Below are 16,992 nucleotides of genomic sequence, written 5' to 3'. Positions count from 1 at the left end.
AGTATCACAAATCTCACAATTAAAGTCTGCATTAAACTTTAAGAAGGATGCTTACCTTTTCTGTTGATATGAACTGAGGCCTAAAGTTGTCTCAGTCTGTAAAAGAAAAAAAAAATTTTAGAGACCAACAGCATTATACTGCCAGTGAGGAAAAAACCCCAACCTAACAACCTGTCAACAGCAACAAGTTAGCAAATCAGAGCTCGAAAGAAAAAGTTCTGAACTGGAACAGAAAATGTAAATTGGCTTTTTCCACTTAAAAAAATTAAGTTTGGCCTTGGACAAGAACTGTGGTAGTAATGCCCACAAACTACAAAACAAGCAGCAACTTAAAACCCTAAAAACTGAGAAGAAAAAAGTCCAGGAAATTACAAAACTGTATGGAGCAAAAGAAAAACCTAGCATAGATAGATATAAGAAACAAACTACAAAGAAAAGCATATAAAACAAGAAACAGTCCATCAGTCATCTCACTGATGTAATTTAAAACCTAGAAAACAAAGAAGGCTATAATCTCCATTTGACTAGGAAATATCATCTCCTTCTCTACTAATGATCTTCTAGCCTCTGTTATTCATACCATTCCTTCCACTCTGCTGGACATTTCAGTTAATTACCTGAAAACAAGGAGGTTAGGTTGTCTAGGGTTTTCCAATTAGTTTACTCTTGCCTAAGAAATACCAACTGGTTTACAAGCCTGTACATGCAGTGTCCCTTCTGATACTGCTAATGTTAAAACATACCAGACTAGGAAAACTTCTTCCCACCCGATTTCAGTCGTCCTCTTAAAGACATTTCATGGCCAGGCTGAATATTTATCTCCTGGGAGCAGGAAGAAAGCTCACAGGTATGAAAAAGTCTATAGTGCACCTTGACCAGCTCACCTCTAGTACAGGGATGTCGCTTGTTTGCAAGGGGAATGCAAACTTGTATCATATTTCAGAACTAAAAAATCAAGTCCCTTTTGCTGGACACTTCACTGATTTCTATTTCAGCTAAAAATCACACTTCCTTTGTTTTTTTCTAAGCTAAAGTACTTTTTAAAATAGTTTCTTAAAAATTATCTTGATTTAAAATATAGATTCTTTCATTGGAGGAATTTGGATTTTGCTATTGGGAGACACTTTTTGGAAATTTTATAATTACTCCTATTAGATCACTGAGTCTACAAACATTAATGTTTGATTCATGTCAAGGATCAATCTGGATTGTAAATCTATGTAGTGTTCCAGATTTAAATGAAGTTATTTGGTTTACTCACCCACCAATTTGCATCAAACTAAAGAAGGCTGGAAGTGCATTATTTATCATCATAAAACAAAGCAAATTTGTTTGTAACTTGAGGAATTATTTGCAATTTTGAAAGGTCACACAGAACATTCATTACTTTTTTTTTGGTTTTAAAACCTCTGATATAGGAAGTCAGACTGCCTTGCTAAAGGGATATTGCAGGAAGGGGTTCACATGAAATTGCATTTTACGGTACAAAATAATAAATGCAATTTTTCCTCAGTGAAAACTAAATAACAAGCTGTTTTGTACTACGTTATTGCAGTTTGAAAGTCAGCAAGCCTTCCTTTAAACTCACCTACCACGTCTGTACTGTAATTAGGAAACCAGTCCATTTTTTATTCTTCATTGAAACATCATTAATTTAATGAATAAAAAAAAAGCTTACACATCTTTTTATGTTTTCCTATCTAAGGTATACTACTCACATACTGATAGGTTTTTAGTTCAGCTTCTTAACTTCTGATGCCACACTCCATTTTCTATTAGCAGTAAGATACAGGTAAATACTTACTACTATGAAGCACCTTACAACAGATTGTAAGAGAAATTCAATTAAAATGAAGAAGGAGAAAATTAAAACCAGTTTCAGTTAAGTGATGAATGCTTACAGTACAAAATATTTTCTATCTAAAACTTTCTAGGAAGAACTGCTAACTAACAAGTTAATTAGCTCTGAAATCTAAAGAAATGAAACAGAAAAAGGCAGATCTCTTCCTTCCATACCCTCTGTTTTCCTCAGATGGGAAAGACAAAGGCAAACCTTCCAGTTTTAAACTTCCACACATTATCTTCTCATTTCAACCATGAGAAAACTCATGGGCTGAAATAAGAACAGTGGGTATATGACTTCTGTGACAGCACGCGTCTGGGAAGGTTTAGGTTTGATATTAGGAAAAGGTTCTTCACCCAAAAGGTGTTTTGGCACTGAAACAGGCATTTAAGAAGTGTTTTGACAACATTCTCAAACATATGGTGTGAATCTTGGGGCTGTCCTGTGCAGGGCCAAGAGTTTGACTTTTTGATCCCTATTGGTCCCTTCCAACTCAGAACATTCTGTGATTATAATTCTGTGATTTCTTTATTTTACTTTACCTATTTAAGTGTCTTCATCTTATCCCATGAGTTTTCTCACTTTTACTCTTCAGATTCTCTTCCTCCATCCCACTTGGGGAAACAGAGCAAGCAGCTCTGTGGGGCTGAGCATCCAGCTTGAGTTAAACTACAACAACCAAACTTACCCTGACATTAAGATATATAAAACCATGTAATCCTTACCACTGTCCTTGAAAGCACATTAATCACTAAAATGAAATAAAACCTTTCTTTCAATAATGGAGGTATTTTTTTCTTTCAAAACATAATTAAAGCACATATTTAAGTTACCAGCAGTTACCTGACAGTCAGATGATGAAGCTAACAGGTTCAGATCCTATGACAGGGCAACTAAAATAGCCATTACCAGCACTGCCCATCCTTGACAACGAGCTTTGGCTCTAACAAGTTCTATGAAGTTTTAAATAATTTCATACAGAAAGCTGTTAGCTATATATACTCTTAAGCACCGTAACTGGCTGTCAATACCACTAGTATTAGACTCAGTCGAAGATCCCACCCAGGCCAACTTTTAGACAGAAGGCAGTGGAGATCAAATTTAACTCCAGAAAAATGCAGAAACAAACGAAAATACACATAATTGACAAAAATGCAAAATGGACAAAAATGCTACTACATTGCCTTGGTTGTAGTTAACTGTTGGGAGTTGAATTATCTGACTGCACACCCAAGGTTTTTCCCTACGTTCTGAAATAACTGATTTGCTATGAAAATATTAAGTCAAATATCTGTAGGTCAGATATAAAATCATAAATCACTCTGCTAATACTGGTATTTCTGAGATATATTTAAGAGCAAAAATCCATCAAAGACTCACACTTACAAGGAAAAGTCTGGTTTTTACTTTCAGATGTTCATTAAATCCAAGTAGTATTATAAATTCATTTTAATTACACTTTCTGTTTTCTGAGCAGGAGCTGTTTGCTTTTTGCTTTGTCTGATTGTTTTTGTGGGTATTTCATTGTGTGGATTTTGCTGGGGGTTTTTAAGTTTGCTTTTTGGATCAGGGTCAATCAAGAGGAAAGAAATAGCATATCAACTTCAGCAACTATAGCATCATGGAACTAAACCAAAAATAAATCTCATGTGGCAGTTTCTATAATTACCACTCATTTTTATTACACGTCAATCTTTAAAGTCATGCAGTAAACAAAAACAAACTGTGTCCAGTTACAAGTCCTAAATACTTTTTTTTTAAAATTATTTGATCTGCAGGTATAATCGTGGACCTACTGTACTACAGTCTGGCCTGCTATTTTTCTTGTGTTTATTTTTCCTAAACTGCCAGGATCTAAAGCCATGTACTTGATCAATCCACTATTTATTGGGTGGGTTTTGCTTAATACTGTTGGTTTATCAGGTAAAGAGAAATAAAATTATGGTCTTTAAAAAGTACAATTTTGTCTTTTCTTCTATAAAGAATAAATTGTAAAAGAGGAGAATTAGCAAAATATTATTTCTATGAAACATTTATTAAATTTTATCTGTATTGGAGAAGCATTACAAATAACAAAATATTGCAATATACAGATCAGGAAGTATGATGCGTGTGCACACTATTAATATTGCAAGATACCTAATAAGATAAATTACAGGGAAAAACCTCCTTCAACTGGATTAATTTCCTAATCCAAATTCCTAACAACAAAACCTAAGGTCAACACAAAAGAAACAGTAGAAATATACAGCTGAGCAGGAAAAAAGTGAGAGAGGGAAAAATCATCCCCTTTACCAGTACTGGGCATTTATAATCCTTCTGCCCAAAACGCTGTGTTCAAGCCTTGAAGACAGATGATTTTTTAAATTTTTTTTTTTTAATTTGAAGACAGCATATAATATTGAGGCTGTTGCCCTAACAGTATCATGCCTTAATTTAATCTCTTATATAACCCTAGAAAGATTTAACTAAAAACCAAGATGATTTCAGTATAAAGATCTTGAGAAAACTTGCACACAGTGAGCTAGAAAATTTGAAGGCAGTCAGCCAACAGTATGGTTTCGAGACTTAAGAATAGTTTCTCTCCACAGTCTTATATTCTCAAGACAGATTTCAGAGAATCTGTACCCTAAAGTACACTTTAAAGGCTCAGTATAAGTGTGAAAGACACCAGACAATAATCTTGCACACATGGAGAATCAAAATCCATACCTTACAGCCTGAAGGCTGTCTCCAAAGAAATACTCATGGTTGTTAACTTCAGCCAGAGCATAAACACAAAAAATCCCACCAAACAAACAATCACAACCACAAAGTTGATTTTCCTGTCTCATCAATTTGTTATAATAGCTATTCTTCACTTCTTGGTAAGAGGTCATATTACCTGGCACTACATTCAGTCATCTAAACATAGGCATCTGCTGCCACTTGAGATAAATGTCCTAGGGCAGCCTGCCTGGTTTCAGACTGATGCCCAGAAGGACAGCTTCTCCTACACCCTGTGCCATATCTGCCAGGTCCATGTAGAAGCCCAGGACATCTCAAATAGCATTATTGAGATTTTACTCATATTGAGGTTACTTATGCTTAAGCAACTAAACTAGAGCTCAGAAGTCTTCAACAAAGACAGCTGGGGCAATGCAAGGAGGCATACCTCTTAATCAAGACCTGGGGTTTCCAACACCAAATATATTTCTTTAATATTAACAAAATTCTCAACAAGCAAAGCTTTCTATATTCCTACACAAGAGACTATCCACAGCAATTTAAAAGACTGTTGCAGTCTGAAAGACTCAGAACATTTTACAGTTTACTATTTTTATAGTAAGACTGGTTCCTTCTTGTAAAAGAGGTTAAGTGCTGCTTGCAACTAAATGTTGAGAGATAGCTACAAGTGATACATAAATAGCAGCTTAAATCTTCATTGTTGCACTCATGAGCTCTATGCTAACAATTTAATGATTAGCATAATTAAAATAAAATTAATAAGGAATATCTTGCTTAAGGGAATGAAAAAATGAATGCTGTAACCTGAAAGGAAGTTGAAAGTGGACTGAAGTCATTCTTGCCCTGATCTTTCATGACCCAAACTCACATAAGGAAACAAAAACATCATCAGTTGACTGTAGCTGATGCAAAACATGTACTGACGCTGGCTTTGCGACAGTCACTCCTGGGCACCAATTATTTTTAATGTAAAGCTTGGGGATGGCAATTCTTCCAGTACAAGAAGTAGAAGAACTTCAGATGCTCATAAGCAATGGGAATGAACTAAGATGGCTCTTACTCCTTTATAAAAACACACACATGGGAAAGAAAGCTCCAGAGGCCACCAAGTCAGCTGTTGCACAGTGAAGATCTCGTTAGTGCAGGTTGCTCACAGCATTGGGCCATCATCTCAAAAGACAGAAATTCTACAACTTTCTTTTAATAACCTGGTCCAGTGTTTATCATACTCAAGTTTAAAAGTCTTTTTTTTTTTTTTTTTTTTCCTTGCAGGAATTTGGGAATCTGTGTCCAAAGCTTCTCATCTTTCCACTGCACACAATGAAAAAGCTGGTTCCTGTTAATACTACACTGCCCACAGCAATTGCATGAAAAAATACGTCTTAACATGAGAAGCCTTCCAGCCCCTGATCACCCTGTATTACTCTGCTGTGCCTGCTCCAGTATGTCAGTGCCTTCCTCACACTGGGTAGCCCAGACTGGACACAATACTCAGGTGCAGCACCACAGGTGGGAGGAAAATCACAACCTTTACCTTCTGGGTCCGGATTTGTTCACAATTCAGTAGGCTGGCAGTTGTCTTTGCTACAACAACACATGGACAACTTCTGTTCAAGCTGCTCTCTACTAGAACCCCCCGTGTCTTTTCTGCAGTGCTGCTGTCACAGCCCAGCCGATCCTGTCACACAGGGCTGTTTCCTCTCACGTGCAGACCTTGCATTTGTCTGAGCTGATTGTCATGAGGCTCCTGTCAGTCTGCTGAAGGCTCTCTGAATAGCAGCCTTGCCTTCCAGTGTAACAGCAGTACAGTTCCAGTACTTTGGCCAATTTGGTGTCATCTCCAAACTCACTGACAGTATCCTCCACCCCACCACCTAGGCTGCTAAAGACAACATTAAGCATTGCTGTCCTCAATTCCAAGCTCTATCACAGCTAACCAACTGCCAGCTGAACTCTGTCCTGTAGAATACACCCACTGAGATCAATGGTCCAGCCACTTTACTGCCCACTTATGAGCCTGTACTCTAAGCAATTTGGCTACACACATATCAGTGCAGATCACAGCAAATCCCTCAAAAACCCAAAAAAACATCAATCTACAATATGAAAATCTGAGTTAATTAAAAAATGCGCTTAGACTTTACTCTCTGAAAACACTATTGCTGATACACCAGAACTGAATGCTTGCCATGTCTGTTAAGAGAATTCTTTGCTATGCTTGCTGCACTGAGAATGAAGTATAGATCATGCAGAAAATACTGAACTTCCACCAGTAAGACATCAACACAGCTGAGTCCCACAAAGGTAATTCAGTTCCACATCTTCTGTGTTACAAAGCCACTGCACACCACACTAAGGCCTTGTCTCTCTGTTATGTAGGACCATTGTAATTCTCACTACTAGTCTTTGTAAGAAGCATTTTATAGCAGTTCCTGAACAAAGACAGCAAATATGTATTAAGCATATCTAAGTACACAGGTCGGTTTTTTTCCCCATTCCAGCTATTCTGCAAACTAGCAATTATCAGTAAAATAATTCCTAGGAGTCTACCTGTAAAACATGGTTTCATACACTTATGATTATTGCAGCAGATTCATGTTAAGATAACATGAAAAGCCTTACCACTTCCCTTTTTCATTTTAGCAATACACTACTTTAAAAATACTACTGCATAAGTAGAAGTACTTCCCAAACAGTCTGAACTAAAAAAAAAAAAATGAAATCAATCACTCTAGAAAACAGTGGTCCCAACTACATTGTGCAGAAGAATATTAGATACCCAAGGCAAAAGCTCTAACAACAAATAGAAGGACCTGGGAAAGACTCCTTTATTAACTAAAAAAAAAAAAAAAAAAAAAAAAACTCAAGAAAAAATATCCAAAAAAACCCCCCAAAACAACAACAACAAAACCAACCCAAAACAAACCCCAAAAAACAACTTTGCTCTGAAAAATAAATTTTCCTTTACCATTCACTTTTCAAAGTAAAGTCCCCAAAAAGTGAGCCAGTATGTTGGCTTAACATGAAAGGACAAATTATTAAAAGTAACAGTTGTAGTTTATTTCAGCCCTCCTAATAGTTGCAGATGACATAATTGTCAGAGACATGAAGCATCTGTCAGGCCTGGACAAGGGTTCAAATAATCAGGACACATGGAGGAGACGGCCTGACACTGACACAGCAAAGCTGAGCTGAAGGAGAGCTTAAATGTAAAATTGGGCAGGGAATAACGGAGAGCACACTAAAGAAAACAATGTGCCTGAAAGCACAGTGAAATACAAACTGTATGAGCAACCAAAATGCTGTCAAAAAACTTACAACTCATTTTGGCATTACTAAAACAAGTGCTACTAGACAGAGAAGAAACTACCCTGTCCTCTCTCTGAGTACAATGTCTCAAACGCTACACTTTAAGTAGTGACAAATAAAAATCCAGTAAATTTAGAGAGTGTTGTAAAAAACTTGCATGAAGAAGCTCTAGGTAGATTTTAGCACAAAATTATCATCGAGAGGCAAAACAGCCTAACAAAAAACCCAAGTACACATATGTTTGAGAAAAGAGCAGCAGAAAAACCAGCTTAGGCATGAAACTCACATACTTCTCTAGAGGTTTTAAGAACAGAGGAGTCACCTGTCAGGCACAGCCCACCTACACACACCACCACCTACTTTTTGTTACCACAATGAGAAAGGTCTACATGATCTCCCATTACAAGCAACTGAGTCTATGACTCTGAAGTGCCAAACAACTGTATAGACGGACATCTGCAAACCACATCCTATTGAAGGAAAAAAACCTACATTGCATTTACATTGATGCTATATATACTTACCCCATGTTCAGGATCTAAATGAATTATTTGAAGAGTTCAAAAAGTTGAGTTCTTAAAGGGACCAATTCATGTAAATAGACAGAATTAAGAAATTCCCTCGTTATTTTAATTTAATCCACAGACTGAACTAGCCTAAATTTATTTAGATATAAACCTTTGATCTGAACACATATGCTGAAGAGCTGAATTCTCACTTTTTCTCTGGCAAGACAGAAGATTGAAGTACATGGTATAGCACTTTCTAAACCACAAACTCAAAGTCCACACCAAATAAGTACAGTCTCTACCTTTGCTAGTTGTTCCGTAGCATGAGCTCATTAAATTTTCATTTTCAGTTTTTTTTTTACCAATGAAATGTTTTTCTACTTAAATATTTAAAGATTTATTCTCTTTCAGTAAATAGCTGCTTTCAGTCAGACTGGTCAAACCAAACTTTTTCAACACATTTCATATATTTTTTACAATAAAATTCCTAAAATGTGATGGAAAGACATAAGGAGTATTTATCCAAGAGTATGTACTCCAAATTAGTATAAAAATCAGTATCAAGAGGGTTGACACTAGCTGGAAGGAGGTGACAGGAATCCCTAAAAATAAAATTATTCAAGGCTTAGCATTTGATTTACCTTACTTGTAAAGCAACTCTTTCAAACAAGAAAAAAGTTGGTCCTGCTCTGAAGATATCAGTTTCTTGGGGGAAGTGGAGATAAACCAAGAGTGGAGATACCTTTGATACCTCATTGATTATTAAATCACTTTATGTACTGAATTGGTTATATTTTATATTAAAAAATCCCAAACCACCTGAAGGTGACATAACATTAGACATACGACATCATGGTATTTGTAATGAGCAACAGACATTTGTGAAAGCTTATGGAAAGCCCAAAAGAGAAACAATCAGTAATATCACAGTTGATTTAAAACTTTATTAACTGCTGTTCACAAAACATGTCTGGTTTTACAACTGTGTAACTGCTCTTTTTTTAATTGCAGTAAGTAGTCACAAGAGGTCACCATATAAATATCTACCTGAAAAAACCCAAATAATTTGTAAGCTAGAGAAAACAGTATACACTATCATTCTGATTAAAAGGAAGTGGTTTCATTTATATTGGTATGTTTGGCTTAAAAGCCACAACCATAACATAAAACATACAAACCACTTATCAGAAATTTTGTCTCTTTTGTTTTGTTTTAAATCAAACATTCAGCAACATATTAAGGGAAGTGGCAGCCCAGTATGATCTAAAGCACTGCAAATTCTATGGTGCAGCGTGCAGAACTGCTTGACTTTGTCCCACCATAATAATATTACTACATCTTGAAACAGTTAGCATAATTAACAATCCTTTTACTTTCCCATCTTTATATGACTTATTAAGTGGCTCACAGCAGTACTATTACTTTCTAGTCTAAGAACTAGTGGTTAATAGAGTGCTAAACTGAGATAATTACAGATTTTTAAGACTTTTTTGAACTAGTTTTTAAATAAAAGAATCCTGATGAGAAAGGAACAATTAAAATATGGATGACTAAATGCAACTACATCTTTACCTTGAACACTGGGCCAATGATGTCTCTTGTTTTTATTAAACCGCTTGTGTCAAACAAAATACGTTCTAACAGAGTATATAAAAGAAAAGAAGCTAAGCCTTGTGGGGTTTTTTCTTATATTTATGGTGATATGTGGTATCTTCATGCAAGTTAAAGAAATATTCATAGTTGAAAGATTTAATAATTGAGACTATAACCACTACATGAAAAACTTCCACCACTCTACACATCCAAACATAAGCCTATACACAGATGTTTATTATGGGAATATGTTTAGCACATGACAGCTGAACAGCTGGCTAATGAGGAACCCCAGGCTTTTTTGTTTGCTTGTTTGATAGGGTATTTGGGTTTGGGAGGTTTTATTTGAGGTTTATATTGGGTGTTTCTTATTTGTTTTTAACTGCAATGTTTCCTGTCACCAGCGTGCATAATTTTGAAGTATATTACTCTCCTACATTACAGTCCTAACATCTACAGTAAGATATTCTTGAGTTACATTAAGGACCAAGGAATGAAGAAAGGAAAAAACCAATCTAAGCAACTTTGTAGGTGGGAAAAAACCAAAAAAGACAACATCATATATCTGAAACATGTAATATGTTGACACATATATTGACTTTTTTTAACTACTAAGAGGTAGGAATTATAAATGAAGCCCTGTACTGGTAACTCCTCCGCTCCCTTTCAAGTAGTAGACTATCACCATCAAGGAATTTTAAGAAAAATATTTTCAACATACATAAATTCACAAAATGCATGCATATGAAATCCTAGTCAATGGAACTTCAGAGCTACGTATCTCTAGTATCAAGCCATGTTGATATGTATATCATCCTACTGCCACCATCTCAAAATTTCAGCACATATTTTTTAAAATTAACTTTCTTCCTGTTTTGACTCAAACCAAAAGAAAACTGACAGGAATGGCAACATCATACATGAAAAACAACTATTTGCAACAGTAATTACTTCATGTCAATAATTAGAAGTTCTTTAAACCCAGTGGTAACTTGGTCCCAAGAAATGCCTTTAAGGTTTGGGAATCTTGCAACACTTGCAGTTCCTACAGACGAATTAGCCAATTGCATCCCAACTCTAGCTCAAAGATGAGCCCTAAACACAGAGTATCCCCCAGTTTTTCTGAGAAAGAAAGAACTGGACAGAGAGACAGGCCAGAGAGAACCTGTGGTAAAATCCGGGAGTTTTCCCAACACAAACCATCAAGGAACCAGAACCCCTGGCCACATCAAAGCATACTGTTGAAAGTAACTTTAGAAAGTCCAAAGATTCTGTGGACTTGAGCTTAATGCTCACTTATTTTCAGAACTCCACTAATCCATTAATTCAAAAAGTAGCTATCAAAAAGATGAAACATTGCTAGTTCAGATGATTTACTCAGACTACATACCTGTAATAAATCTCCTTCATCAAAACGTAGCATTTCTATTATGCCATCTGACTGGATGAAAGCTGGAAAGAAAAACAAAAAAAACTAAGTAATTTAACAAAACCCCATTTTGTGATTAAATCTAAAGAAAAATTTAAACAACTAAAATCTGTTGTATCTCATTTTGTAGACAGAGCTATGACAAACCAAAATAATAATGCATAATCTACAAAAAAAACCCCCACAAGTCTGTGACACTAACTTGCTCAAGAAGTACCACACTTGGCAATTAACCTTTTTTTACCTTAATAATGTTAAACTCCAAAGGGAACAACTTCTTCTAGGCTCCCAAAAAAGAGTGATTGTACCAAGCTAACTCCATACTTCAAGGAGTATGACAGGCTGGGTACCTGAACAACTGAGTTTAATATATATCTAAACCCACAAAGTTCAGATACAAACAGAATTTCTGTTTCATTTACACACCAATAATCTTAACTGTACATCTGGAAAGCCTCCTTCACACTGCAGCCTAATCCTTGGCATGGCAACAATCCTCTCCATCTTGACAGGAACATATTAAAATTTGAAACAGTTTAGAAGTGTTTGTACCATAAAATTAAACTCCTCAAAAAGTTCATGGCTCAGATAAATATAGTATCCTCAAACACTCTGCTCATTTCCTCTACATGTTTGGTCAGGCAATTGTTCTACAATTCCTCTGAAAATGTAGGGAATGCAACTTTCTTCTAAAGACAAAGAAATAAGGGCATTGCCCTTCCTGCAAAATATAATAATCTGTACAAGAATGAGTATGATTTAAAGAAGAAAGGAAGGTTCAGACAGTTCTACATTTTACTCCCCAAAAATCTACTCACACACACAAAAAAGAGGTCTTCAGAACAAAATGCAGTAGCAATTTCAAATGAAAAAGTTGTATTTAAAAAATAAAAAGTCCTACAAATAATTCCTCCTCTACTCTATGTCGTTTTTCCATTACTGTCTTTATCATTTATGCTAGATGAAGTTGAATGAGTGATAACATTCCTCTTTCCACAAAGAGGAAAAACTTCAAAAGGAAGAAATTAAAGATTTCCCAGGACACAGAAGCACAGCGTGCACTTCTGGAAGACACATTTTGAATCCCAGTCTGAAAGAGCAGACTTAGATCTTTATTTCCCACTTTGAAGCTCAGTGTTCTAACAAAAAAATTATTATCATATGTCACCAACAACGCCACCCTATGATGCTTTAAACAAAAAAGTGTCAGTAGTTTCAGAAAACAAAAAGCATTCTTGGTCGACAAGAGTAAAGGCACCTACCACATAGAGAAATATTAGCTTTGACATATATTTGTCCCAAACATTTCCTCACTGGCTGCTTTGAGGACACCTCACTCAACATTCAAAATTCACTATGCTACTTAACATATCACTGTTTGCAAATCTCATTCTGCATCCCTGACTTCCCCACACATTTCGATACCTTCTCCTTAAAGGCACAAGCTCCACAACACCTTGCTTTCATATGACCCAAAGTAAAACCTAATATAAGACAAAGATTGCTGCTAGCATCTCCAAAAGTCTCTTTTAGTATGCAAAAGCCTTGAAACAAATTTAAAAGATCCCCAAACAACCAAGTTTTATACAATTACTTTTCACACTACCATACCACACAACTGTGACATGCCACAGGCTGAGAAAGCAGCCCAACTCCGGTGGACTGCAGGGATCACCATAGGGGGAGCTCATATTATAAACAACATGCATGTTCTCCAATATTTGCACTGACACTGCAATATTTACAGTGGCATGAAAACTCCCAGTCAGTTGTGTCAGCAAGTAGTATTTTTCTCTGTGTGTTTATTGTTATTACCTTAATGTTACTCAAAACAAACAAAATCCATCCTTGATCCAAGAAGGAGTTTGCTCAATTATTTATACTGAAGAGCTATAGAGAACATAGGGCAAGGGAGCAAAAAGAAAAAACAACAAAAAACAAATAAACCAAAACAGCAATTAAAAAGCTGTTCCAAAATCAAGTCCTAGCGTTTATGAAATCTTGGGCTTTTAGAACTTAAATTACTGGAATAGGTCTGCCAGCTTAAAGTTTAATGCCAAAACAAGTGAATTCCTCTCAATTTAACTGGCAATACATGTGATGCAAGACACTCATTTCATGGTTTAAGTTTGGTTTTAAAATCACCTAAAAAAACCTCTAAGTGTATTGTATGCAAGGCTAAGAAAAAGAAGTTTTGACATGTTAGGTTAAAATGCAGAGTATGACAGTCAATTTCTATGACAGTGATTTCACAGAAGTGTCATGCTTATGCTCTGTGCAAGAATCCAAAATTACAGATTAACTAGCACAGAGGGAAAATTCTCAATTTTTAACTTGGGGAGAAATACAGAATGAAATTATGTTTTCTCATGTATTTGATTTATTGGAAGTTCAGCAATCGCACTTTAAAAAATCATAGATACAAGCACACCTTCCTATTAATCAAAAGCAATTGCACCTCTGAAGTTGGACTTTTTGGCATTCTGTTGCTTTCTAGATCTCTGGTTCAGAAACAAAGAATACACAGCACTTGATCGTGATATTAGGTACAAATAAAAAAAAGTAATTAGAAAAGAACTTTTTATATAATAATCTATTAACAACCAGCAAAGCATAAAAGGCTATTCCATCCAATCACAAATTCTTCATATTCTTGAGGCTTTTTTCCCTGATTTAATATAATACACCATCAGTACAAAGAGCAGAAAGCAGCAACAATTCTTCCACAAGGATAACACACGCTGAAGTCCCCAGAAATTAGCCCATGCTTTCTACTCAAACATCTTGAATTCAGACAGACCTTCTGTAGACCCCAAACACTTTTTCAACCACTCTTTAGTTATTTCACCTTTCCAATAACTGATAAACAAAGCAACAGATGTTACAGAACATTTTGAGCAGATAACACTGTTAAATAGAAGTACTATTCATCATTAAATCATTTAAGAAATGCTTTCAGAGACCAGATGACAGTGCCAGGTGAAGTCAGATGCACTGCAAAGCCTGGCTGCTGTCCATTTCACAGCAGGCACATCTCAACTGAGACAGTGATGAGGTTGCTGTGGTTATACCTTTCATTTTGGTTTAGACTAACTTTCAAGCCTGCGTTGCTCTTTATTGGTTATTTCATCAAAGCAAGAAAATGGCAAGTAAGTAAGTATACCTTCATGAGATGAAAGCTTGTTTTTGCAACTGGTTTCTCAGACTCTCAACTTGGGATGAAGCAACAAGTCACCTCATTCAAATGAGGCAAAACTAATTACATTTTAAAAAAACCCCTCCACTGATGAGTCACAAAGAGTCACCCAAATCTCTCTAAGAGCAGCTCTCAAACTGTCCAACACGGACCACAGAGAGGACAAAGTCTTCCTCAAAGTAAAATGCTGACAGTGCCTTTGTGGGTACTTTTTTGCCTATTCCAGAATTAGAAGCAGTTGCTCATCTTTTGCACTTGTGCTACCTGATCTAAGCAAGTTCACAAACTTTGCAATGCAAGCCCAAAACCAGTTTTTACTGCTCTTTTACACAAAATATGTATGTCACCAATAGACAATGGGTTATTACCAATGTGCAAAGTCACTGTAGGTAATTAAGTATGAGATCCACTTGGGTATGCTTTATTAGGTGAACCATCCCCCACACTACAGAGGAAGATGACTGTTTTCTGCTAAGTCCCTAACAATTTCCCCTGGAAAAACTTCTTCCCAAAGCTTAAGCTGATACCACCATGGTCCATTAGCAGTCTAATACTGCAGTTAAAATACTCTGGAATAGTAAAATGCATCAAATTAACAAATTGTGCCTGTGCCGTTTCAGTCATCCCTGCCACGTGACTGGCGACTGCTACAAGCGGGGCACAACAGAATATTTGGGGTAGGAAGCATTTCAGCTGTCACAGCGTGCTCTGCCACTGCACAAATCAGCAGCCAAGAAGCCAAATTACACATTAGGAAAATAATTTCTTCCTGACCCTCTAGGCAATTGAAGCCCTGAAGGCAAATTATAACAGCTATTAGTCAAACTTTAAATGCTCATGGACCAAAGAAGGAAAAGGATACATATTCATATCCGCAGATTTCAAGGTCAGAAGTCTCCTTTCCTCTTCACCTATGCTGAACAGAATACCTTTTTCTGAGAGGTATACCCGAATTCCTCTCAACAGAAAACCTCTATCCTGTCAAGCTCCTGCAAAAAGCAAATGTAACAGATTCATGAGAATCTGTAACAATTTCAGTCACTCTTGCTAATACGATATTATAGGATTTCAGGATCAATTTTTTTCAGCTTCTAGCTTGTGTATTCCTTGGTTTCCTCTTCAGGCAGCAGGTCACTACTAACAGAAGTTTCATTTTCTGTTTGTTTTCAATCTACAACCTTTAAAATGCAACTACTTTGATTGAGGCATCTTTACTATAAAAAGCCCATAAAAGACATCAGAAAAAGACCATGAACCAAGTCTTTCCACTTGCTCCAAAACAGCTTGTTCTACTGACAGCACTTTTCAAACTCTTTAAAAAATGGCAAAAGAAAACCCACCACCACAACCATAGCCCCCAGATCCCAAACCACAGCTTTCGGGAACAGTGAAAGCACTTTATTAGACATTACTACCAGTAGATTCCTGAATTCCCTTGCCCTTTCCAACCACATCACAGTGCCTGATGGAAAACATCTAACATGAAAAAAAATAAACCAACAGTAGCTGAATTCACTTAAATTCCTCAAAGCTTAAGCAGCATCTTTTCACAACTTTATACACCTAATAGACCAATCTTGCTCAAACCTATTTTGGTTGTCTCTTGCCCGAGCCTTTCATATTTGGGGCTAAAACAAGAGAAATACAGATCTATAAATCATCAAATAACAAGAAAATTTAAAAATCTCCAAAGCAAACAGGAATCTAATATCAAAATCACTTAGCCAACACCACTCTTTAAAGAACTGTGACTAAATTACACAAAACAGAATAAATCTGCATGTAATGCCAGAGCAGTGCATATGCCAAGGCTCCTGGTACACAACAACAAACAAAAAAAACCCCTCTGTGGCTCACAGGTTATGAGACCTACTCTGACTGAGATCTGATTTTTAAGGTAGTTTTGCACACTCACCTTTTCTTTAGCCACTGTTAATTACTTCATTTTAATAGGAAAGTATATTCTGGCATATACATGTATAAAAACACTATTTGGAAATATAACTTAGCTCTGGAACAGCTAGTCAATAGCAATGCATTGATTTATTTTTATGTTAATGATCTTTATATATTCTCCTAATGCTTGCAAGAACTGTTTTCTTTCTTAAGTCTTGTCTAAACCAGTTTTCTTTCCTATAAACTGGACTTATACAAACCTGTATCGTCTAGTGTACGAATTTTCTCCCAATTCTAAAAATAGTGCCCTATCTTACCAAACCAGGGAAAGGTCAATTATTTAAATAATTACTAATTTACATTAAAGGGGTTTTTTTTTAAGTCTAGTTTCTAACCCTTTGTCTTAATGAGCAAGCCCATTTCAAGTTAACTATAACCACATGAGCCAATTACAATGTGCTAAATGCCACTCACTTCTGTCTATTTAATT

At 36.1% G+C, this 16,992-nt stretch overlaps 1 protein-coding gene across 1 annotated transcript in view; it reads right to left on the bottom strand.

Annotated features, from left to right (window-relative positions):
- Positions 1 to 16,992, bottom strand: part of TMEM131 (transmembrane protein 131) — a 93,801-nt gene that overhangs the window by 62,948 nt on the left and 13,861 nt on the right. The window contains exons 2-3 of the mRNA XM_066313628.1: positions 11,372 to 11,433; positions 56 to 96 (exon numbers count right to left, since the gene is read on the bottom strand). Of these exons, the coding sequence (XP_066169725.1) occupies positions 56 to 96; positions 11,372 to 11,433 (103 nt within the window). The remainder of the gene's footprint in view (positions 1 to 55; positions 97 to 11,371; positions 11,434 to 16,992) is intronic.

Source organism: Sylvia atricapilla, chromosome 2, assembly GCF_009819655.1.
Source record: "Sylvia atricapilla isolate bSylAtr1 chromosome 2, bSylAtr1.pri, whole genome shotgun sequence".
In the NCBI taxonomy this organism is placed as follows: domain Eukaryota; kingdom Metazoa; phylum Chordata; class Aves; order Passeriformes; family Sylviidae; genus Sylvia; species Sylvia atricapilla.
The sequence above is the reverse complement of the archived record's forward strand: the minus strand, read 5'-3'. Positions and strand labels throughout refer to the sequence as shown.